At 45.0% G+C, this 24651-nt stretch overlaps 1 protein-coding gene across 1 annotated transcript in view; it reads right to left on the bottom strand.

Annotated features, from left to right (window-relative positions):
• CCDC80 (coiled-coil domain containing 80) overlaps positions 1-20720 on the bottom strand; it is a 36442-nt gene extending 15722 nt beyond the window's left edge. The window contains exons 1-3 of the mRNA XM_072811654.1: positions 19627-20720; positions 17389-19208; positions 9375-9531 (exon numbers count right to left, since the gene is read on the bottom strand). Coding sequence (XP_072667755.1) covers positions 9375-9531; positions 17389-19197 — 1966 coding nt within the window. The 5' untranslated portion in view covers positions 19198-19208; positions 19627-20720. The remainder of the gene's footprint in view (positions 1-9374; positions 9532-17388; positions 19209-19626) is intronic.
• Positions 20721-24651: the final 3931 nt, after the last annotated feature.

Below are 24651 nucleotides of genomic sequence, written 5' to 3'. Positions count from 1 at the left end.
CAATTAACGTCACACATGCAAATCTCAGAGTCTAGAGTCTTTTTCCCAAAGGATAAACCTATCATAGAGCCCAGGAAGGAAGCAACTTGCTCAAGTTCACATTACTAGCTGGTAACAGAGTGAGGGTTAAGCCTCAGATTTAATATGACCTCGCTCTTCTCCACTGTTCTCTCTAGCTTACCAAAATAAGACCCATTCAAGGACAGAGAGGACCTAGGACCAAGATTTAAGCCAAACTTTGTTCTAACGGGATATGTCAAGAAACCAATTTCATGGTCTGGTTTCACCTTTCAACTAAAATATTTTCTGAAACATTTTGCCCTGGCATTAAAAATAAAACATTTTACACCCCCAGATTATAGGATATTTACATCCCAAATGAACATTTGTGTCGAGGAAGAGAATCTGCCCTACAAAAACAATGGAAGCACTGATCAACGGTGGCTCTAGGATGGGCACAACTCTACTGCAAGACAGCAGTTCCCCTCTGGTCCAATTCCGAGCGAGGTATGTGCTAGATGAACTCCCACCTCCGGCTGCCTACCCCTGTCCCAGGTTTCTGTTATGCTCTGCATTCTGTCTCAGCAGGGCTGAGATAGGACCGGGTGAACACGAGGTGCTCCTCAGTCTGGAAATGCAGCATAAATCTGGCAGGTTCTTGTTACATTTATCCAAGTTTTGCCAAAGCTCTACTCCTCATTCGTAAGGCTTAGAAGCAAACATTCTTTTGGATACATCCTATAAACAGTCCACATGGTCTTGATACAGCAAACAGATTCACAGATCCAGACCCATCTGGTGGGATTTGGCTATTCCACACAGCTTGTCCCTGACCTAAAATGACTGAGGAGGGACAGAAGGGGGTGTGAACTCTGTTACATACTGGCAAGGACCTGTTCTGCAAGTGGGGGCATTAGCCAGGGGTTCCAACCTTGAAGGACCTCGATTACAAAAGTCAGTGGCCAATTTCAGGTAATAAGTAGGTTCGTTCATGTATCTGTTCTTCCGTGTCTGACTACAGACAGCAATGACACTGCAGAAAAATTCAGCTTCAGCCACAACTTAGTAATCATCAACCATGTGCCAGGCATTACGTTGGAAGCTTCCATCAGTGATGGCTTCTTCTCTGTGATATCCATGGTATATTTACCCCTCCCACCCTGTCCTACCTGACTTTTAGGCATTCCATCAGTGTCCCTGAACCATGTCTCCCACTGCTTCAGGAGTTTCTTACCTCCTCCAGCGATTTTTTCAAAGCACAATCCACGGTCTACCTTCATCAAAATCACCTAGGACACTTGCTAAAATCACAATCCTTGGATCCAGACCGATTAGATAAGAGTTGCTAGGGATCCCTGGGTGGCGCAGTGGTTTGGCACCTGCCTTTGGCCCAGGGCGTGATCCTGGAGACCCGAGATCGAATCCCACGTCGGGCTCCCGGTGCATGGAGCCTGCTTCTCTCTCTGCCTGTGTCTCTGCCTCTCTCTCTCTCTCTCTCTCTGTTACTATCATAAATAAATAAAAATTAAAAAAAAAAAAAGAGTTGCTAGTGGTGAGGCCCAGGAATCTACATTTCTTTTAAAGAGTTATTTACTTATTTTAGGGAGAGAGAGAGAGAGAATGAGCAGGAGGTGCAGCAGGAGAAGGAAAATGTCAAGCAGATTCCACACTGAGCAAAGATCCTGACTCAGGGCTCAGTCTCACAAACCTGAGATCATGACGCTGAGCACACAACTCCAGTTGAAAATGAGAGTCGGAAGCTTAACAAACTGTGTCACCCAGGCATCCCAGGAATCTGCGTTTTAGCAGGTTTTCTAGGTGACTGTTATGCTGTCTAAGAACAGAGAACAAGGACAGCATAAAATCCAAATCCTGGGCAGAGCAACCAAGGCCATTTCTGTCCTGGACTCAGTCCATCTTAGTTAGCTGATTCCTTAACTCTTCCAGATATTGTGCTCCAGCCTCTATTTTCAGTTTCTAGAAATATGCTTTCTCTTTCTGGAATGCTACCCCTACCCTTGTCCATATGGGAACTAACTACCTGTCAACCTGTCTTTATCTCATCTGGGCACTCACAACACTTTTACACACACACTTCTGCAATAATGCTTATCACCTACATTTCCACCAGTTGTTTACACATCTATCTTCCCACCAGATATGAGCAATTCATCAATAGGGACAGATGTTTGATCATCTTCTAAATCCCTGTAGCCTGGCACACATAAACAGTAGGTACAGATTTGGTAATCATAAATCTCTCCCCTAAGAAAGATGTCATGTACAAAAAAAAAAAAAAAAGATAGTAGTGAAGGATAGAATAAATAAGATGAGAAATTCTGGGTTTCTATAAAGAACCATCATCAAACCCTTACACTTCCTTTATCTGATGAGCCTACAACAACACAGCCAGTCTAAGTGTAATTTGAAAAAACTCATCATATAGATTTATTTTCTCAATTTGGGTTTTCACTTATGAAGTCTTATAATTGTATCAATCATATTTTTTTATTTTCTATATATTATGATCCTTTGAGATCTTAAAAACCCTTTCTGACTGGAGAGAGACTGCTCTTCCCAAGACTACTCAATTCTTAGAGACAGCAAAAGGTCCAGCCGATAGTAGCTTTCTGAAATGTAAGCCATTCAACTGAATGCCCTACCTCCTCAATCTGGCACATGCACCCCAGGAAACAGTATTCCTCTGCTTTAATTATCCTCAGTTCAGGTACCAAGCAACTAGAGTCCACCCCTATAACCCAAAGCCTGTTGAAATCACTCAAACTAGCCAATCAGAAACTGTTCATCCTGTCCCCTCTTGTCTTTTTCTTGGAAACCCCAGGAAAGGCAGTGACCTAAGATCTCCCCTCTGCTCTTGCTTCTGTTTTCTGACCCAACCTTGACCTCTTGTGGCCCCGGGAGGTATGCTGCCATTTCCTGTCTGAGGCCCATGAGCAACATATTCTATTTTTCTGTGGCATTCTGGTATTTTGGGTGTCATTCACTGTGATGCCCATTTACCACCATACCTTAATAAACCCTGTCTGGGGTCACATACAACATAGATAAAATGTGTTTATATGGTTATATGGTATTTAAAATAGAACTATCCTATTCAAGAATTCAGCACAGGCCAAAGCTGTGGATAAATCTGAAAGCAAAGACTCCAGAAGAAGCTGAATTGCTTTGATCTGAAGAATATTTCTGGGATTGCTGAGGCATCTGTAGTAGACTAATCTCAGTTAGGATAACCCTGGCCTCCAATGATGGGATTTACTTTCTTTTGATTGGAAACAGATCAATTTAAATGACTTCATAGTTGATTCCCCTGCTCCTCTTTTACTATTTGAGTGGGTTGGTTGCCTGCCTACCAGCCCTTTGTGAGAGGAATGTCTGGATTAAATCTATAGATGGGACTAGCCTGGCCATTCCTGATCACAAAGTTGCTGCTTTCACTTGATCTTAGAAAGAGCAACTTGACTCATCTATGAACAAAGTCTCCTGCCAGGTTCTTGTCTGTCCCACAGACTCACTCTACCAAAACTTAAATTTTTTTAAAAATGTATTTGAAAAATACATTTAGAAATCTTTAATGACTTCACATGATTTACCAAATAAAGTTTGAATTCTCTGGCCTGGTATTTGAAATCCTCTAAAATCTGGTACCAACCTCTTTTTCCCTCTGTTCTACACTTAACCTAGCTACAAATCAGAACCACTTGAGCAACGTTTTAAAAATATAAATTCCTGGACCTTATCCCCAAAGTGGCTCAGTATCTTGGAATGGGGAAGAGGGCCAGAATCTGAACTTTCATTCTAATTTATAAAGAGTACCTATAAATTGGGATTAAAAAGAACAATCCTGGGGTGCCTGGGTGGCACAGTTGGTTAAGCATCCAACTCTTGGTTTGGCTCAGGTCATGATCTCAGGTTGTGAGATCGAGATCTGCATCGAGTTCCTCACTAGACATGGAGTCGGCTTGAGATTCTTTCTCTCCCTCCGCCCCTCCCACTCATGCTCTTTCAAGTAAATAATCTTTTTTTTTTTTTTTTTAAGAGCAAGCCAGTAGAAAAATAGGCAAAGGACACTAAAAATAAAATATAAATTCCTCCTAAACATGTGAAAAGATGTTCAATCATACTCATAAAAAGAAAAATACAACCCAACAACATACTGCACTAAGATATCATTTTTCAAATATCGCATTGGCTAAAAACATTCACAAGTTTGGTTATACACTCCTTTGGAGAGGTTTGGGGAAATAGACACTCTTACACACTGCTGGTGGGATGGCAGTATGATATACCTTGTGTTGAGAGAAATCTGGTGATATCTAACAAAACTAAATACATTTTTCATTTGGCCCAGTAAATAACTGTGAAATTGTTTATAATAAAATATTGAAAACAATCTGAGTGTCCATTAACAAGAGGACTGCTTAAATAAACTGTTGTAGAATCTGACAATTTCTATAGTTCATAAGGAAAGGTCTTCAGGAAATGTTTTTTAGGTAAAAAAAAAAAAAAGCAAAGTTCATAGTATTATAAATACTATATTTTGTACTAAGAGGGGGGATATAGCTGCTTATATGTATTTATATTTGCATAAAGGAGCACTAAGTTTATCAATAAGGAATCATAAACTACCTATGGGGCAGAAATTAATAGGGCCTGGGGTCAGGAATGGGCATAATGCTTGTCTATTTGTACCTCTCTATGTAGTTTTGACTTTGGGATACAAAAAAATGCATCATCTCTTTAAGAAATAAAATAAAAACAAAAAGTACTTTGATAGAGTCGTCACTATCAAAAAAATTCTCCATTTTCAAGGCCCCTCCAATAAATCAACCCACTTTTCAACATTTTCTGATACTTACATCTTCTCTAATGACTGCAATCAATTGGAAGAGCCTATCTCCCTCCACCACATTCTTCAAGCACTTGTTTTGTATGGTTGACTTATTAGGTGCTTTCCACATTCTCTGATCATCAGAGGTTGATCTTGACACTGATACTCTTGATAGGCAGGAGGGCAGTGAAATGGGATGACTGAACAAGCTGGGGGCAGGCTCCCCAGCCTCCAGGGCCACAGTGATTGATAATCAGAGACTGAATAAACAGAGAGGGACACCCAGCCAGTGTCTGGAAATCTGATCACTCACCCAGCCTCCCCTCCCAGCACAAGGGCACAGAGTCCAGAGAAGGCAGCTGCCAGACATTGTCACCACTGATAAAAGGAGGAGCTGGGGCAAAGGGTCAAATTTTCCAGTGCTCCTGAGGGAAAGTGACATTTCTGCATTGGTATGGAGCCAGTGCGGTTTGTCCATAAAGAACAATTCTCTTCAACAAGATCAAAGACAGAAAGAGAATATTAGGGTGAAATGGAGTCTATCGTTCTCACCTATAAAAGGTATTTTAGAAATTTACTCATGAATTCCTTATTCATATGACTATGGAATCACTTTCTCTCCTGTTGTTACAGTCTAGCCACATCCCCATCAACTTTCCACCTCCTTTTTTCATCAATTACTCTCAAACTCTTCTTCCTTTAAAGGAAGCTATCAAAGGACTTCCGTTTGCCCCATAAAAATGTCCTGTATATTCTAGCCCTTAAAAGCTGATGATTGAATATCCGTGTCTAATATTTTTTTATCCCTCTGTTTTGCTAAGAGAGAAACATGCTCACAATGTTTTCCCCTCATTTCTCTTTTGAGATTTTCCAGTAAAGTGCCCTTAGCCAACTACTTTGTCCTACCTGGCAAACTTTGTCTATAATCCATCCTCTTTACCTACACACCATTTTTTTTTCTATCCAATTGATATTTTAAATACCACTAACAATTGGGAATGCTGTTATGTGCTGTGTCTTTCTAAATTCTCACATATAATGGTATCTTGGATGGCAAAACCAGATGGGCTTATTCTGGGTTGCAATTTGCTCAGGTATGAGTGACTTTCATTAAGCTAATGACCGAAATCTTAAGGTAAATTTCCTGGTATTTGTAAGCCCATCATCTATAGTTCAAATACATTTAGCAGGACGGACCAGCTGGTGAGTACAGCCCACAGTGTAGTTGGATGTGGGTTTCTGTTTTTAAGGCCCAGTAAAAGTCTGGAAGAGTAGAGAGTGCTTGATTTATTTTTAAGGAAAGTAAGGCCATCTGATAGATTTCCAGCTGAAAATCGGTCAAGGCTAGAGTTTGGTTCACTGAGTCCGCGCTGCACGCCAATTCCTGTTTTCCCATGGCTGGCTCCCAGTCTTGGCTGAAAAGTACTATGGCCTTTCCCATAAGGAGGGTAAGCTGGGACATAACACAAGGAAAAAAAGGCCTTCCAGGAATTAAATGAGGAACAAAATAGAAGTCCCCTCAGATCATGTCCGAGCTGCCATCCAGGGAGAGGCAAACACCCAACGCACAATACCTGACTTCCAATAGGGCAGGAAAAATCCCCTCAGTGCCTCTACAGCTCATATTCAATCCAGATGTCTAACAAACAGCAGGTTTAATGCTAAAAATTTGCCAAGGCAGCACCAGATGCTTATAACAGTTGGGACCACATAGAGGCTGAAGTAGAACATATAATGATTTTTCCAAACTTCTCTGAAATAAGGAATGAGGATTCTTTGCGTAAGGGTTGGTGGGCAACACATTTGACACCGGGAACGCCTGGCGGAGGAGGCCTTTCATCGCCAGCCAGCACCAGTTTCTGCACTGGATTGGAAACCTACTTCCTCTCTAGTCATCTGGATTGCAATTAAGCTCACTGGCTCTTGCTGTTATTTGAAAATCCAGAAGCAAATGGTTGAGTCTCAGTTAAACACTAAATATGTGTCTTTGTAGTATTAGTCTTTTTTGGGCTTTGGTTTTATGACCCGGAGTAGTAATGTACCTTGTCACCTGGAAGGGCAGTTGTGGGGGTTCCCCGTCAACATTCTGTAATTAGCAGAAAGCAACTGCAAGTACTTTTTAACTATAGGTGTTCTAGTCCCTGTGACAGCTCATTGATCTCCAGAAGCCTGCCAGAAAAAATGGTGATGATGATGATGACCACACAATAGTATTTTTTATATGACAGATATTCATAGGTGTTATCTTACGAAATCCTTACCGTAGCCCATGAAATATATGTAATTATCTTCTAGGCTGAGGCTTAGGAAGCAACTTGCCCAAAGTCACACAACAAGTAAGTGGAGACTGTGGATTTGAATTATTTGTTTCTAAAGTCTGTTTGACTTTAGAACTTCTTTTGTGTCTTCTGTTTGTATGATTATTGTTGTCATGGTTAAGGGCTTCATTGTTGTTGTTGCTTTCCCTCCCAAACATACATGCAGCACAGGGATTAATGTCCACAAACCAATCACTGATTTGCAGTGTTTTATGATGGGGCATTGGAAAGGATGGTATTTATTTTCCTTTGGAGCTAACTCAGGGGAAAGTGAGCTAATAAAAATAGAGAATGCATAACTGAAACTTCATATCTGAATCTGACCCAGAGTCGTAATGTACCTAGAGACCTGCTGTTCAATATTGTGCCTATCGTTACCAATACTGTATCGTACACTTAAAAATCAGTTAAGAAGGTCAGGCTCAAAAAAAATAAAAAAAAAAAAAAAAAAAAAAAAAAAGAAGGTCAGGCTCAGGGCACCTCGGTGGCTCAGTTGGTTGGGCATCCAGCTCTTGATTTCAGCTCAGGTCATGATCTCCAGGCTGTGAGATCCAGCCCCGTGTCAGGCTCTGTACTGGGCATGGAGCCTACTTAGGCTTCTCTCTCTCTCTCTCTCTCCTTCTCCCTCTGACCCTCCCTATCTCTCCCTGTCTCTCTGTCTCTCTCCCTCAAAAAAAGAAAGAAAGAAAGAAGAAAGAAAGAAAGAAAGAAAGAAAGAAAGAAAGAAGAAAGAAAGAAAGAAAGAAAGAAAGAAAGAAAGAAAGAAAGAAAGAAGAAAGAAAAAAGAAAGAAAGAAAGAAAGAAAGAAAGAAAGAAAGAAAGAAAAAAGAAAGAAAGAAAGAAAGAAAGAAAGAAAGAAAGAAAGAAAGAAAGAGAAAGAAAGAAAGAAAGAAAGAAAGAAAGAAAGAAAGAAAGAAAGAAAGAAAGAAAGAAAGAAAGAAAGAAAAGGTTGGATCATGTGTTTTAACCACAATTTTTTTAAGTAGGCTCCATGCCCCATGTGGAGCCCAACATGAGGCCTGAACTCATGTCCCTGAGAATAAGACCAGAGCTGAGACCAAGAGTCAGATGCTTAGCCATCTGAGCCACCCAGACGCCCCTTAGGTACAATTTTTAAAATATAAAAAAAAAGGTTTTTTTAAATATTATTTAGAAGCCAGACAATATTCAAATCAAATTGGCATTGTCATGACATAATTATGACTGCTATGCATTCTATTACATCAAGATCACATGACAGAAAAATCTGTGAGATAATGTGTCATATATATTGAAGTTAAATGTTAACTAATAGGGAAAATATGTTTTATATTCTTTCAGAGGAGATGTACTTTATGAAAAATATGCAGGATATGCAACTGGTAAAGTATGAAGGACTTTCGTTGTAGTTAAAATAAAAAGTTTAAAAAGTAGAGAATGCATGAAGGGAAAAAGTTGTGTTTTTTTGTTTTTTTGGTTTTTTTTTTAAACATAAAGCCCCAGAGATGTAATGATTGTAAAAGAAATTGGGTGGGTCAGATCTGCGGCTTCTGACTCTGCGATCAAACTACTCACAGTTAATTCTTGCAACATTCCCATGAGAACTGCAAGGAGTTAGCTGCCCAGTGCTGAGCTGTACGCCTCATGAGCCTCACACGCACCATTAATATGAAAAATTGTGAAAACTCTACATTGAGCCAAATTCTTTGGCTCTCCAAAAGACTTGGGTGCAGGATAGTCCATATTTTCAGTGACTTTTCATTTAGCTAAATAGCCTTTCTCAGCCCTCCCCAGGCTTGCCAGAGTCAAGTGCTTCCAAGGGTCTGGCAGGTCCCCATCTGTGAGTGAGTCACCTGCAGCATGAAGGCAGCAGGAAGATCAGATGGTATTATTCACAGGCAAGAAGATTCCGCATCCAGAAGAAACTGTCTACGTACCCTACCGGCTCTCCCACCAACTGTATTGCTTCTCTGATTTTTCTCCACATTATTGACTTTCAAATCATAGAATGCTTGCATGTTTTTTCATTTTAAAGTGCCAAAAATCTTACACCAAAACCATCCAGAATAGTTACATAAATAGGAGGTAAACTGACCTTTGTTACCACAAGGAAAGAACCCTCTGAATATCTGAATTTTCCTCTTCATTCCCCGCTGACCTCTCCCATAAAGTTTGCCCTACCTTAAATAGGAGAAAAACAATAATGCAATTAAAATATTTAAGAGAACCTAGCTGGAAGTGGTCGATTTTCATGGTGCTGTTGTTGAAAGGGCCGAAGATGGTGATCACAGAGATCTTCCTGGTGGCCATCTTGCAGAAACTTTCCAGATACTCATCTCGCTGCTGCACATACATGTTGTTCTCAGCCTTCGGAGCCGTGATCAGCTAGAGGTGGGTGGAGGCAAGCAAACATTAGTTCACAATGATAGTTGCCCGCAGAGGCAAAATCCAAAGGGATGATTTGGAATAGGGGGCTGGGTAGTGACTGACACTAAAGTCAACTAAACCAAGGTGTTCTACTGGGCAGTTAGCATAATGAGGGCCAAGACAGGCCATGTGGAAAGGTCCCCTTCTTTTTTTTTTTTTTTTAAATGGCTCCAGATACCTTAGAGTTATCTATTCCCACTAGTTATCTTTATTGCTAGTCTTCAGCCATCCTAGTTTTTTCATTTGTGAACTTGGCACAGGAATACTTATTTTGCAAGGCTGTTGTGAACGTTACAGAGTACTTGACATGTAATCATTGTTCCATAAGTGCTAACCCCCTACCTTCCTTTGGTCTTTATTACCCTAACTGGGTGCTCAGACATTTGTGAATTCAATGGTTACTACTCTTTTGTTTCATGTCTCACGGGGTTGACAGAGCTTCCTAGCCAGGCCTCGGGCACTATGGAACATTCAACGACTTAAGAGTGTTTTCTAGGCAACCTTGCAGAAAATTTTTGGGATGGCTTTATGTCCTATGTTTTGTCACACTGGGCCTGTACAGAGCTTGTGGCAGACCTCTTTGATGCTAGAGACCCCTAACAGGATGGATTTTACTCTTTCAGTTCAGCCTTCTATATATAACTCAGACCTGGCATTTATCAACTAGCCCCTGTGTGTCTTTCATGCTCACTTTGAATCCCTGACTTCTGGGGGAAAAAGAGGAAAGACAGAGCAAAAGAAAGAGATGCTGCAGTTACCAGAGCCATCTGGGAAAGCATATTTTGTAATTTTGGATAAAAAGGAGGATACCCTCCATTTTTAGGGCTCCTGTTGAATGCCCTAAGAATGTCTCAATGTTTCCATCTAACTGGATATAAAAGCTTTTCTACTTCCTTGGTTATTTTTGTAGACTTTTAATGAGCCTTCTCCAATTTTACCAGGTTTTTCATGGGCGGAAACCATAACTATGTACCACACGCCACGAGTGAGCGGGCATGGTGCTCTTCACCCTGGAGATGGAAGGACGTGAAATTTCATTCTGATGATCACCAGGTCTTTGTTGAGCTCTCTGACTCCAAATAGTTCACTAGGCTGTTGTCTGCATGAACACTGTCGATTCACTGTCTGCTAACTCATCACTTGGCTTCGAGACCAGCCTCTCTATACACTTTCTCAAACCTGACCACATTCAAATTTATCAGCCACTTTTCTACTTACCCATCAAACCTTACAAAATATTTCTGAAGTTTGTGGCTATTAGCTTGGCATTTTTCGGGGGGGTGGGGGGGGTGCCATTTTGTTAACCTCTTCCAAAGACTTTATCAAAATGGTTAGTAAATCTGCTGCCAGCTTGATACTGCTATTTATCCTTCTCTGTCAGAGATGTGTTTATTGTTGCCTGCAGGCTTTCTCTTTTAAAAATTCCGTGTGCTTGACAAAATACTACCCCTCGTGGAAATCATGTGTTCAATAACTTTTGAATGGAACATTAACAAAGATTCTTCTGGGATGAAGTTATTTTTTTCCCTCAGGTTGTTATTTATTTAAGTAGCCATGATTTTGTTTATTTTTGAGTTTGTGTTTACATGCCAGTTCAGAGGACCAAGGTGGGTAGAACATGCTTATTTTAGAAATGCAATTTCCCAAGAGGAAAAATAATATTTCGCTAAATGTATTCATGGATTCATACTTAGCCTTAAGAGAGATTTGAAGTGGCTATAAAAAGATATGGTGATGGTATTTTTGCTTTCTTTGTCAGTTTAATTGGTTTTATGACATTTGAACATATTTTTCCAGGTTTTGATGGAACTTTCTTTTCGGTTGGTTTTAGGTTTTTCCTTCTGGCCTTTCTTTGCTCACAAATGCACTATTTTGAAATAAATGAATGTTTAAGTGAAAACACAAAATAGAAACAAAGGTAAGATTTACTAGTAATGATTTTGGACTCGCTTCTCTAAGCGAAGGATATACCTGTATTTAGAATATATTTAGAGGAGTCTGTAGGGCACAGCTGCCCACGTGCTAGATGACTGATAATCACCTGCCTTTGTAACTTCAAAGCCATACATAGATTCCATTTCATTCTTGTCATACTTTGCCATGGACCTTTACAGCCCGTGGCCAGATCATGATAGGACGGGATTACAAGATTCCTCAAAGCTCCCTCTGGTCTGTTTCTCCCTCTTGTGCACAACTGGGAATTTCAGACAGCATAGAATAATACAGGACCTTCCCCCCACCCCGCCTGGCAGCTTCTCTTAGAACCTCTGAACACAGTAGCCTGAGGCCACTGGGTACCCAGTGGGAAGCGACATAAATAAATAAAGAGCCCTGATGTTTATTTTCACCTCAGGACCTGTGCTGAGGGATGCCTTAACCTACCCATGAGGTGACATTTATTTTGCATGACTCATTTCCTCCCTCCACAACCTGGCCCCAGGCTCCCTCTTGCTAGCCTTTCCTCCTGTTCCTCCCTTACGTGACCTCTTCACTCCATGGCCAGATTGGTCTCAGTTATGAAATGAAAGGAATCTGGGCAGAGTGGCACAGAGAAAGGGGGACTGTAGTCAAAGTGGCAGGGTCTGCACTTGTTCCTTGTTCAACGCTGGCTACCTTTAGCCTCCACCAGGCCACTTAGCCTTATGAAGCTTGGCCTTTGCATCTTTACGATGAAACAACTTCCCTGATAATAGTAGTGAGAATCAAGAAGAAAGAAAGAAAGAAAGAAAGAAAGAAAGAAAGAAAGAAAGAAAGAAAGAAAGAAAGAAAGAAAGAAAGAAAGAAAGAGAGAGAGAGAGAGAGAGAAGAAAGAAAGAAAGAAAGAAGAGAAATATATACAGGCTGTGTGCACACAAGCACCCTAGGTGTGTGTTGCCTCTGAGGAGCTGACTCTCATTCCTTCCTCTGCCTTGGCGCCTACCTCTTCCACCCAGGACGCTCTCCCCTCCCCTCCACCTTAATGGCACACAGGCAGTCTTCAAATGCAGCATCCTCCTTAACATCTTTCCTAGCCCACAATGGCCACTTGCTCCTTTCAATTGCTGTTCAAATGCTGGCCTCTGTTCCTCAGGTTCCATAGATCACTCCAGACAGAGGAGAGGAGGGGTGGTCCCCTGCTTAGAAATGTCTAGATGCCAGATGCCGCCTGCAAACCAGCTGCTGAAGGACCCACCCCTCTTTTGCATTTAATCTACTCTCTAGCTTGCCTCAGGGACAGTAGAAGAGGCTGACCAAGGGAACATATTTCAGCCACTCTTTCCTTGTGTACTGACACCTCCGTCCCATTCATTGTTGAGTTTGGCAGTCTTTCAAATGGTGTTTGAAATGGTAACCGTGTCCAGTCCCCTCTTCGTAAAAAGAGCATCCTCGCACTTCTCACTAAACATTATTGTCTGACACTTGGCCTCTTTCCAGTTTGGTGGTGATAAATCAGGGCACGTATCATGAATTCAGAACTGCGTTGTGGTTCTTTTTTACGTTTCTGTTCCAACTGGTGCGTTGGCACAAGGAGCCTCAGAATATAATGAAGCCAGTCTGCATAAGTGAAAGGAGCAAACCAGAATGGGGAGATGCGAGAGGGAAGGTATTTTAGGTCTCAGCTTATTCTAAGCACTGTGTTAGGCTCAAAGCACTAGATCTTTACAGGACTCTGAAAGTATCATTCAAGCTAGTAGTACGCCTTAGTAAAGCAGAGCTTAATACCCCTTTCTAAAATTAAACCACATAAGTTGATTATTCTCCCAGTACCCAAATTTCTGAGGTAAGTTTAAATGTATGAACCCAACTGAATTACAGGAGATTCAGTCTCCAGTGTGCTTAAAGTTGAAATTGAGTCTGTAATTCTGCATTATGAGGCCTCTTGCTCATGACAAGTGGGTACATCTCAGGGCATAAGCTGATGGCTTTTCAGCTCTACTCCACGTAGTCCAATGTTTTAGTGATAAATGCCTCTTCTATATCCGTACCGTTGTCAACCCCGAACTGGCACCAACCAGTCTGAGGGGTCGGGTTAACTGGGATTCATTCTGTCGTTCTCGACTGACCCCCAGACAAGCCAGAGAGCTCAGGTGAAGAGAACCAGCTGGGTATTAAGGACAGAGTCTCTACACTGTTGCTTAGCACAAAATGTTGACAATTGATAGACCTTCCCATTTATCTGAGTAATTTAAGGTTAAAAGTGAATTCTAAAACATTTGCATTGATTAACTAACAGGATAGTATCTCAGTTTCCCCTCCACTTTATGGCATATGACCATGGAGGCTCACACCCATAGGAAGGCAGAATGAGGAGAGTGGCTGGAGTATGAACTAAAATTAAACAGACCTGAGTTCTAATTCTGACTTTGCCAGGTATTAGCTACACACCTTGGGAAACTTCTCAAACTCTCTAAGCTTTTTTTCTTGATTGTACAGTGGAGTTAATAAGTCCTTCCTCATAGGGTTGTTGTGACAGTTAAACCTCACAGCTTCGGCAAAGCACCTTGCGGGATGTGCCCTTTTCTGATTTATAGACTGAGAGGCAGAGGGTTTGAAGGACTGACCTCTGGCCTCAGAATAGAACACCTGGTTCTACCTGCAGCTCCTTGAAAGGCCCCTCGGATGCTGTTCACCACTGTGGCCATTGTTTCTCTAAAAAGGGGGTAAGGAGCAGCTACACGATATTTTCACATCCAAAGAATGATATAAATAAATGTAAAGCCCTAGGAGTGTATGATATATTGTAGTTTGGGCATCAGGTTACTGAAAAACTGGGAAGATGAGCTAAAAGTCCTGCATGATTTCTTGGCATCTAACCTCATTTCGGTTTGAGCACACGGAGTAGGCCGAGGCCAGTTGGAGGTACATGTTGTCAGGGTCTTTTTACAGCTCGCAGAGTGTTAAGCCTTAGTGAATATTAATTGAATCACCAAACTTCCTGAATAACATCAGCATGTTTCATGGGGAAAATGAGTGGAAAAAAGATACATGGCACCAACCAGCATTTTCACCCAGAAACCCAAGTCTCTTCTCTGCCTGGTGAAATAGATTTCTTTTCTCTCCGTCTTTTGAGATCGTATCATTTTTTTATTTCATCTTGTCTTTTCTAATCCATTCGCATTTTAGATATAAGCTTTCCAGAAAACACATTTCTGATATGATCATGAGCTGGGCACATGTGGGATGGTAAGACTGAACTGCCTCCTATTGGTACTTTCTTCCTAATAACAAACCCGGTTCTCTTGCCAGCCCCAAAGAGCAACACTCTTTGCTCATGGCAATGAGCAATCCCAGCTGGGTTCTGTTTTGCCTCACATGACATCAGCAGAGGCTGTCGCTTGAATTTCATTTGCTAGAAATTTATGATCAGGGTTACTGCTTAAAGCAGAAAATACCCAGCTGGGCTTTCAAATCCCTGACTAAGGGAGTAGAGCAAAAGGGGAGAAAAGAAAGGCATGACTAATATCGGGGAAAGAGTATGAAAACCTCTTTCTTTTGACTCACAAACCAGGGGCAATGGAAGTATTTGCCAGATGGGTGCACAATTACAATCCTGATATTTTACCCATGATTATTTTCCCCCTGCTTAAAAGCTGCCCAGAGGAACACTTCACCTGCCCCGTTGCCTGAATGGCCAGGCTTGGGTGATGTGCTTTAGCCTCCTGGACAAAGTCCTAGGTCCTCAGGAGCAGCACACTAGTAAGGTTTGCCCACACCACAAAGAGAGCAGTTGGCTCCCTGGGGTTCTGTAACAAACATTTAAGTACCGGATAGAATGCTCCTCTGAAATGAATGATTCCTTTGGCTCTGACTAAAATATTCTCATTTAAATTTATGTACTCTGAAAATAACCAAGTAGCTGTCAAACTGCTCTAGCATACAGCCTATCCTCTGCTAGTTACGTTATATACTTTAAAGCTCTGTTTAAAAATGGGTAAAATATACAAAAAAAAAATACATAACAGCAGACACACACACAAACCTGTAGAATCAATGAAAACTTGAGTTTTTTTCTAATACACAGGTACATCATTGTGGACCTGATAAGAGAATTTTGGGACATACCCCACCCATGATAAACACCACCGGGGATTCTGCTCTGAGTAACATTTCAAATGCAAATTTAAATTTTTTGAGACCACTAACGATCAATGGACACCAGCGCCTTTCTGCTCAGATCATTAATCCAAATTTAGACCAGACTGGAAAAAGTAAAAGCCCCTTTGAGAGATGCCTTGAGAGAAGAGTGTCTATTTCTTTGGATGGGGATAATGCAGGCTGCGGTCACCTTGTGCCTTTAGTAGGACAAATGCTGTCCTCAGTGGCATGAGATGTCTCCTTCCCACCCATGTATCGGAAAAAAATCGTTCCTGACCCACACTGCGTGACATTAATTTACTGATCCTTTTCTCTGCAATGATTGTACTGCACCTTCTCCCCCTTGACAGCCTGGAGTAAGTAAAATGACAGCATTAAGAAGGGATAAAGATCTTGGAAGGGCACTAAAAGAGGGGACAAGGAGACATGGAGAGGAGAAGGAGCCACTCTCACGTGGCTGATGAGAACTGCCCTTACATTTAGGATGGGATTGATTTCTTTCCAAAGGCTTCCCAGGGCTTGACTAGATTCTTTTATCATTCTTTGGATGGAGGCAAGTAATGACCCAAAGAGAGAGAGCTCTTGAGATGGACCTATGGCTTGCTCAGTATCAGTGGCTTCAGGAACACTGAAAGGCAAAGTGAAAGCAAGACTTGCTTATCTCCTTTCACCTGCATGCAAGCACGCACGTGCACACGCACGCACACACACATACACACTCATTTGACAGAGACACAGGACAAACTGACCTCTGTCTCTAGCGTACTGGAGATTGGACAAGTAACCCAGTTCCCCATTCTGTCTTTTTGGCCTCTTACTTGGACAGTGATGGGAGAGGCAGTCTTGGAGGGGAGAAGACTTCAACCAGCTGGTTTTAAAGTATCTGGGAGGGTCACACCGACAAGGGCCCTTCCCGGCTCCCAGTCATACATGCCCACTCTCCACCCAAGCTGCCTTACTTTCCTCTTTGAGGCTTCCACTCTCATATAGACCTAACCAGGAGAAAAAGGAAAAACCTTGACCAGTTCCCCATGCGCATGCTTCTAGTTCCAAAGCTCACGAAGAGATAAATCCTTTGCCCAAGTTGTGACCTTAGTCAACGCTTGCCCTTTTAGGAACTCCTTTGTTCTTCTTTTATTCTTTGAACTTGGTAAAAGGGAGGCTATACTCAGAACTCCCCGTTGGGGGGCAGCCCGGGTGGCTCAGCGGTTTAGCCCCGCCTTCAGCCCAGGGCCTGATCCTGGAGACCTGGGATCAAGTCCCACGTGGGGCTCCCTGCATGGAGCCTGCTTCTCCCTCTGCCTGGGTCTCTGCTTCTCTCCCTCTCTCTCTCTATGTCTCTCATGCATAAATAAAATAAAATAAAATAAAATAAAATAAAATAAAATAAGAACTCTCCGTTGGAAGAGAGAGCTCAGGATGGGGGATGGGTAAGGACGGGTTTGGAAGGACCCCAGCAGAGGTGCTTCCTTACGCTTAGGTCTAAGGGCCCGTGGCCACTGAGTCTGCAACCTTGGGGCCACAGAGCACCAAACCAAGAGGTGCTTCTGGCCTGGCAGCCCTTTCAAGACAAGCCTCCGGATCTCCCTGACGTGGCACAGGTTCAGCCACAGTCTGCCATCCAGCAACATGATTTTAGAAAAAAAAAAAATTTTTTTTAAATAAATAAATAAATAAAGCACCCATACGCCCCTGCCCTGCGTCAGCCCACAGAACAAAGCTGGGGAGAAGATTACTTACGAGCAGCCTCCGCTTGCCTTCAAAGGACCCCAGCAGGTGGGTCACCGACTTCCCGGGACTGTGCGCCACGTGCTGCGCCGTGGGCGTCAGGTAGCCCTCCTGCTCCGTTTTACCTGCCTTTTTCTTCTTGCTCTTCTCCTTCTCCTGCCGGCTCTTTTTCTCAGCCTTTTCCTTCTTCGCCTTGAGCAACTTGTCTGCCTTCTCGCTTTTCAGCTTCTTCCTCTTCTCCTTCTCGGGCTTCTCGAGCTTCTCGAGCTTCTCGAGCTTCTCGTGCTTTTTGGCCTCCCTGGCCTTGGCCTTGGGAGCGCGGCCGTCGCCCCCCCGCAGCTCGGGGTCCCGCTGAGAGGCGCCGGGCCTGCCGGGGTCATACTTACTCTCGTACTCGTTGCTCCCGGTTCTGTCCTGGCCTTTCTTCGGGGCGGCCTTGCCCTTGGCGGGCTTGGGGTGCGCGGGCCCGCCCTCGGGGCCCCGGGGGCCGTGCTCCCGCCGGTCGGTGCGGTTGTCCCGGGCGCGCGCGGCCTGCCCCTGCCCCTGCCCGTGCCCCTGCCCGTGCCCCTGCCCGTGCTCCTGCCCCTGCCCCTGCCCCTGCCCGGGCGCCGTGGGGGGGGGCGCGGCCAGGCTCTCCGAGCCGCCCGCCTTGCCGGGCCTGCGGGCGCCCTGCGGCCTCTCCCTCCGCGGCTGCGGGGAGAGGCCGTGCGGGGCGGCGGAGGACGGGGGCGCCCTGGGGCTCCCGGGCCTCTGCGTGGCGGGCGGGGCCGTGGGGCTCGCCGGGCGGCCGGGGGCTGCGGCGGGAGGCGGGGTGGCGGCCCTGGGGGTCGGGGTCGGGGTCGGGGTCGGGGCGGGGGCGGGGGGCGCGGTGGGCCGGCCGGCCCTGGAGGGCGGCCCCGGCGCGCGGCCCTGCTTGCCCGCTCCGCCGCCGCCGTCGCTGCCGTCCTCCTGCAGCACCTGGCCCTCGACCCCGGAGGCCTTGCATTTCTGCACGAAGCCCTTCTGCCGGATCTTCTCCAGCCTGCGGACGGGGCCCTGGTCGATGAGCTCGTACAGGGCCTCCAGCCGGACGGGGTACGGGTAGCGCTCCTCCACCTGCAGCGTCTTGCGCAGCAGCACCATGCCGAACTTGCCGTGCTCCAGCTGCAGGAAGCTCATCAGCTTGGGCACGAGGCCCGGCTCCAGGCGCTGCTCCCGCACGCGGCCGTCGCTGCCGATCCTGCGCACCTTGCCCCCCTCGTCGCCCGCGCGGTGGAACAGCACGATCTGCTGGATGTGCCTCTCCGCCAGCTCGCAGTACACGTCGTCCTTCAGCAGGCTCATCATGAGCCGGTAGTAGCCCTCGGAGGCGTGAGGGGCCGAGATGACCCACACCCTGCTCTTGCCCGCAAAGCTGGCCAGGACGTTGGGCGAGCCGGACCCCGCGGGCCAACGCAAGGGCCTCGAGCGAGCCGAGGTCCCCTCGTCTCGGATCATGTCCCGGGGAGACCTGGGGGCCCCTGGTCTCTGCTTAGGCCTCGCGGGGGCCCCGCTGATGCGCGGCGGCGCGGGGGGCGCGGGGGGCGCCGCCCTGGGCACCGGCACACCCCTCCTCCTTAGGGGGGGCGGGAGGCTCGGCTCCTCCAGGGCGCCTCTCCCGATCCCCCGGGACCTCCCCGCGTGCCTCAGAAGCCGGGCCGGCCTTCTGGGGGCTGGGGACACCAGGGGTGCTCCCCGCGCCCCGTGGCTCCCCCTCTTCGCGGCAGGGAGGTGGGGTTCGGAGCCGCACACCAGCCACACTGCCACCAGCATGGCAAAGCTGAGTGCCGTTGTCCATGTCATTGTGCAATCCGCTTTGAAAGGCAGCAGGGTCGGAAGGCGGGGAGGAAGAGGGAGAATGGAGAGAAAAAGAGAGAGAGAGAGAAGAAAAAGAAAAATCATTTAATTGCAAACAGAACTGGGCATTTTCTCTTTCTCTGTCTTGGCCAAGGGGTGGGGGGTGGGGGGAAGGGGCGGTGAGAGGCGAGGCAGGGAGGTCAGGCGCTGGCAAGAAGGGTGACAGCCTGTTGCTTTCAAACCCAGGTAATCTGTTAGCGCTCCACAGGGACAGTCGCAGGAAGCAGGAAGGCCAGCCGGGCAGGACCGGCGCTCGGATGCTCCAGGGCAAAGGCACACTGGGCACACGAATTACAACACTCCTAGTTCGTGCCTTCAAATGAGCGACAAAGACACAAGCAAGCACACCAAGGACAGAAGGGATTGCACACTTACGTTGTGGCTCATGGAGATGGAATGCAGAGGGTTTAAAAGGCAATCCCAAGCGTGGTCCCAGGACGGTCTCCTACATGAGATCCTCTTCCTCCCAAGCCTCCTTCTCCGCAGCCCGGCTCAGGCTCAGCAGCACAAAGGGGGGTGCGGGCAGCTCCGGCTCCCAAAGGCGCCACCGGCCACCGCCTGTCCTGACCCCGGCCGAGCTGCTTTCCTCTTTCCCCTGGCTGTCTTTTCACCTTCTTGACAAGTAGGATGAGGGGAAAGGAGCTGTCCTTGCGAGGCTTTGCATCTCCATTTGTCTGTAGTTTCTGCTCGTCCGAGTGGCTGTGTGTGCCAGTCCCCTGTGCCGGCGACGCAGGGGCCCCTGAGAGTGGAGTCCCAGCTACTCCTCAATCTTGCTCTCTCTCTCTTTAGAGTTCCAGGATCCTTCTTATCACCCTTTCCCCCACAGTCTGGCTGAGTCCCTTTGTTTCCGAGCGTGAAAGCACTGGGATTAATATGTTTTCCAGGCTGAGGGAAAACACAGGAATGTGATGTTGAAAAAGGACTTTTTTTTCTTTTCCTGCGCTTGTCCCCTCCTTTACGTCTCTCCACCTTTTTTTTTTCTTTCTTTCTTTCCTCTTCTTTTCCTTCTCCTTCTTTTTCTTCTTCCTCTTGCCTGGACTCGGTCCCAGAAATGCCAGGACAACCTCAGTTTTGATCCAAACCAAACTCCCAACAACAGCAGCCGCTGGAAATCAAGGAAACTTCGCTAAGAATTTAACAGATCAGCAAAACACCACCTCCTTCCCACTTCAGCACGTTGAGAGTGGACTCCGTGGGGAAGGAGAGGGCTGTGCTTTGGGGTGGGGGAAAGTTTTGAAACGCTACACATCATCATAAATCACTTTAGGATAGGATGGCTGAGGACTTAACCCCTTCCATGCCAAGGAATCAGGATACTTTCCCTTCCTGTCTGGAATCACACTGCACTTTGGAAACGGAAAATTCTCAGATTTCTGCATCTGGCTGCTCAGTTTTCCTAGAGACAGATACTCATTTGGGTCAGGGTGCTTGGCTGTACATCCGCGGACAGCATATATATTTATAGTTCCATGTGTGTATTTTTATCTCTTTCTCCTCCTTTTATGTGTTTAGTTTGAGATTGGAAAAGCCCATGGAAAACATGACTGGGTTGTTTTTATTTTATGTTAATTGGGGATCATATTACTGAGTTCTTGTTCCTCGTTTTCTCCTTGGCATGGAAGGAAGCTGGGAAAAGGTTAGAAATGGCAGGCAATGGCTGCTGTTCCCCTGAGCTTGTGGTTGGCATTACATCAAGGGAAGGGCATTATGATCTCCAGTTCTGGGCTCTGGCTAGAGATGCTAGGCTAGGAGCTTCCTCGGAGGATGGGACTGGGGAGGGAGGCTGCTGTGGGAGTGTAGCACAGGATTGATTGTGCTCTCCAGAGGTTTCAGGAGTCTGGAGGATTTTAGGCCATCCTTTGAAGTCACCAGATCAGGTTCCAAAAGAGAGACTGAGGCAGCTCTGTGTATCCACCTCCTGGCTCTGCCAAGGGCATTCAGCTTTTGGTGATGAGAGATCTGATCTCTCATCTGGTGATGATCTCAATATTCTCAGGGCACACAGATACTTCTTCCAGTCTCAAAGAGCATCATTCAGTTGGTATTAACTGGCACAGACAGTGGCAACCCAGGATTCTCAGAAGGCTTCTTCAAGCTAGGCCATGTAAGTGGCTACCCTTACCGGCTAAATACTGATTCCTAATTGCTACCCCTTGATCGGCCCCATCTCTGACTGGTCACATTCACCTTTCCTTCACATAAGCTCCCAGCACTGAGCTAAAGACCTGTAGGGTGTTGAGTGTAGTCTTCTCACCTCACCGAGACGAGATGTGACAAGAAGGGCTCTCCTGTGGAGCCCTTTCTGACCCTTGTGAGCAGTAACAAAGGTGGACCTCAGACGGAGGCCTTCTGTCCACTGGAGTCAGAGACGACATCCCCTTTCATGGGATTCACCTGTTAAGTTGACCAAATCAATGCCTTCTGCAAAGTTGGACAGTCCCAGATGTTATTTCCTTTCTCAGATCATACTGTGTTCCACACTATCCTTTGCTGAGACCTCTTTTCTTCTCTTTTCCTTTTGTCTTTTCCCCTTTAGTAGCACTACCATTTGTTGAGCATTTTCACCTGGGTCTCTGGGCTTGGTGCTTTCATACCTTCCTTTATCTATCCCTCACAGCATCCCTACAAGATAGGTGGGATGATGCCCACCTTACAGATGAATGTATTGAAGCTTAGTAAGTTTAAGTAAATTGCCTACCATCACACAAATGGCAAATGGTAGCTCTGAAATTTGAACCCAGGTTTAGAACTACCTAGAAAGCATCATGCCTCTCTCATTTTCTCCCCATGCCTTCTCTTTTTTCCCTTCCTTCAATTCCTTTTTTGTGTTTCTCATATTCATACAGAAGTATTATTTGTTTGCTTAGCCAGAGTACTTATAATTTTCGAGTGCTACTTTCTGGGATGACTGTATAGCAGTACTTTTTGCCTTTCTTAATAAGTCCTTAATATCTTTTATCCTTCTTCTTAAGTATCCCATGACTTTCACCAACCTTCTAACGATGCATACAACATTCATCACCTGTGCACTGGCAGAGTTGAAACACAGTTTTGCCAAAGGATTTGACCCAGAGGGGAAGACAGCCCAACCTTGAGCTGAGTGTGTCTTCCTGCGGCCCTCAGGCTTTCTCCCTTCTGCGAGCTTCACTAGATGGCGCGCTAAACACACAGGTGGGAGGGGACTGACTAGACCACTTCCACGTCTCCCCAGAGGTCCCCATCCCCCTCACAGGCAGACTGGCAATGTGGGGTTTCTCTACCTGTTCAGGATTTTTCCACCTCAATACCTAAAATCTTCCCTGAGACCTCAGAAGTCCAGGGAGCACATACTTAATAAAAGTAACTAGGAAGCAGGTTAGCATCCATTCCTTTCTGGAGAATCCTATCATGATATGTGGTTTCTAAAGATTCTCAAGCTCTAGTCCAAGACTTTTAAGAGCTCTGTATTAAAAAAAAAAAAAACCCTCCCACTTAGATCTTTCCATTTTTTTCTTCAACCTAAAAAAGAAACATTAACCCATTAGCTGAGAAAAGAGATTTCAAAGAGATGACTGTTGAGTCAGACAAAGGTAAAAGGAATCAAATTTGAAAGTAGATTTTAGAAATGCTAGTTTGGGAATTTCACTGTGTTGAAACTGCCTGACACCGGTTGCACAGTAATTTAGAGGAAGGAAAGGAAATGAGTGTGTGAAACAGAATGGCTTTAGCGACATGAAGGTAGCAGTAATTATTTGGTGGTTGGAATAAATGTAAAGAGGCATCCAGAAGGAGGTGTGCTAACTGGTCAGTCACACACTGGCCTAAGGCTCGGCACCCTGGGATGAAGACTCTGGAAAATAACAGAGCCATTTCATCACACCTTTGTGGCAGAGACATCGAATTGCACATTGAAGATACTGATTTGTGCTTTTCCTTTTCATTTGCAGACCTTAATCAAACGTTCCTTCTTAAGAATGAAGACCACATGTATGTCCTTCAGAATGAAAAAGAATTATCCTCTTTCTCAGTATTCACAGGGTAAGATAATGAAAGAAATAAACAACACGGTCCAGGAGAAAGCCAGCAATGTGTTAATTCAGGAAACTGCCAACCCAGAGAGGCTCTGAGAAAGGCTAATCCCCAAGAAAAAACAATCTGGGGTTGTTTCTGGAAAGTCAACAGGGTCATGTGTTCAATCCACAGTTGATAAATAGGTCTATTTTTAAAAATAAATAAAAGTAAGGAATACTTGACAGGATAATGGCCAAAGCTATTGGGAAATAGCCATCAATATTCTTTTTTATTCATTTATTTTACTTTAGAGCTTGTTGAGGGAGCCATAAAGGGCTACCTTTTATTCCAAGTGGAAAGTTATTTAATGAAGAGAATTTTGAACTCCTAACTTAGAGCAAATTGAAAGATCTTGCCCTAGCAGAGATTAAGAAATTATGCGAATAACCTAATAGCTTATTGTAAATCTTTAAGGTCAATAATTTGAAGTTTAGATCTACATTGGTTGCCATTCTGTCTGTGCAATAGATGTAAATTTGTGGGCATATCAGTTTGCTGCTCGGAGCATTAGTTCTGTGTTGGGAAGGGATAGATAGTACCATGTTCAAAGTCTTAACTATTGGCCATTCAATGCATGCAAAAGATTTCTATCAGTCTAGTTTAAAGAGGTAAACTCTAAGTATGCTGCTCTTCACACCTGTGGGTATAGCCAAGAAGAGATCACTGAACCATTTGTTCCCCCTTCTTTCAGCCATTCTCTGGAATGTTTGCCAATAGTGCAAACTTTGTATCAGGAACGGTACCGAACTAGGAAGTCTGTTCCCCTTAGAAGTTCACAGCCCATTGGAGAAATTAAACAAATATCAATTATATTTCCACAGCAGTACTGCCAACTTTCTTGTAAAAAAAGTTCAGTGCTGACTATGGCTGCAGCCAATATGCATAGAGTCCATTCCTGTTGGAGAGTTTGCTCCTTAGATTCCTGGAGCAGGCTTTCCCCAGAAAGAGGAGTTACTATGTGGCACTGAAAAATCTTGCTTGGTATGTTTCATAGGCTCTAGAGTGGACTGGAGTCTGCGAGAGTCCGAGATAAACTGGGTGGCACTGGATTACCTGACAGTCCTTCCATCTTCATTTTCCTGGTCCCCATCTTGGTTCTGTCTGCTGCACTTGCTCTTCTAGGGTTGCCCCATCTTTCACTTGCTGTTTCTCTGTATTGAGCCTGCACTCTGGATTTTGATCACATCACTCAGGATACCACCTTACGTAAGGAGGGGATAACCAACAGGACGGCAGTTCATTCATTCAACAGATATTTATTCAGTGCCAGGCATTGCTCTGGTCACAAGGGATATAGCAATGAACAAACACTCCCTGACCTCATGGAAACTCTATTCCAGTGGTAGGAAA

This window comes from Canis lupus, chromosome 35, assembly GCF_048164855.1.
Source record: "Canis lupus baileyi chromosome 35, mCanLup2.hap1, whole genome shotgun sequence".
Lineage (NCBI taxonomy): Eukaryota > Metazoa > Chordata > Mammalia > Carnivora > Canidae > Canis > Canis lupus.
The sequence above is the reverse complement of the archived record's forward strand: the minus strand, read 5'-3'. Positions and strand labels throughout refer to the sequence as shown.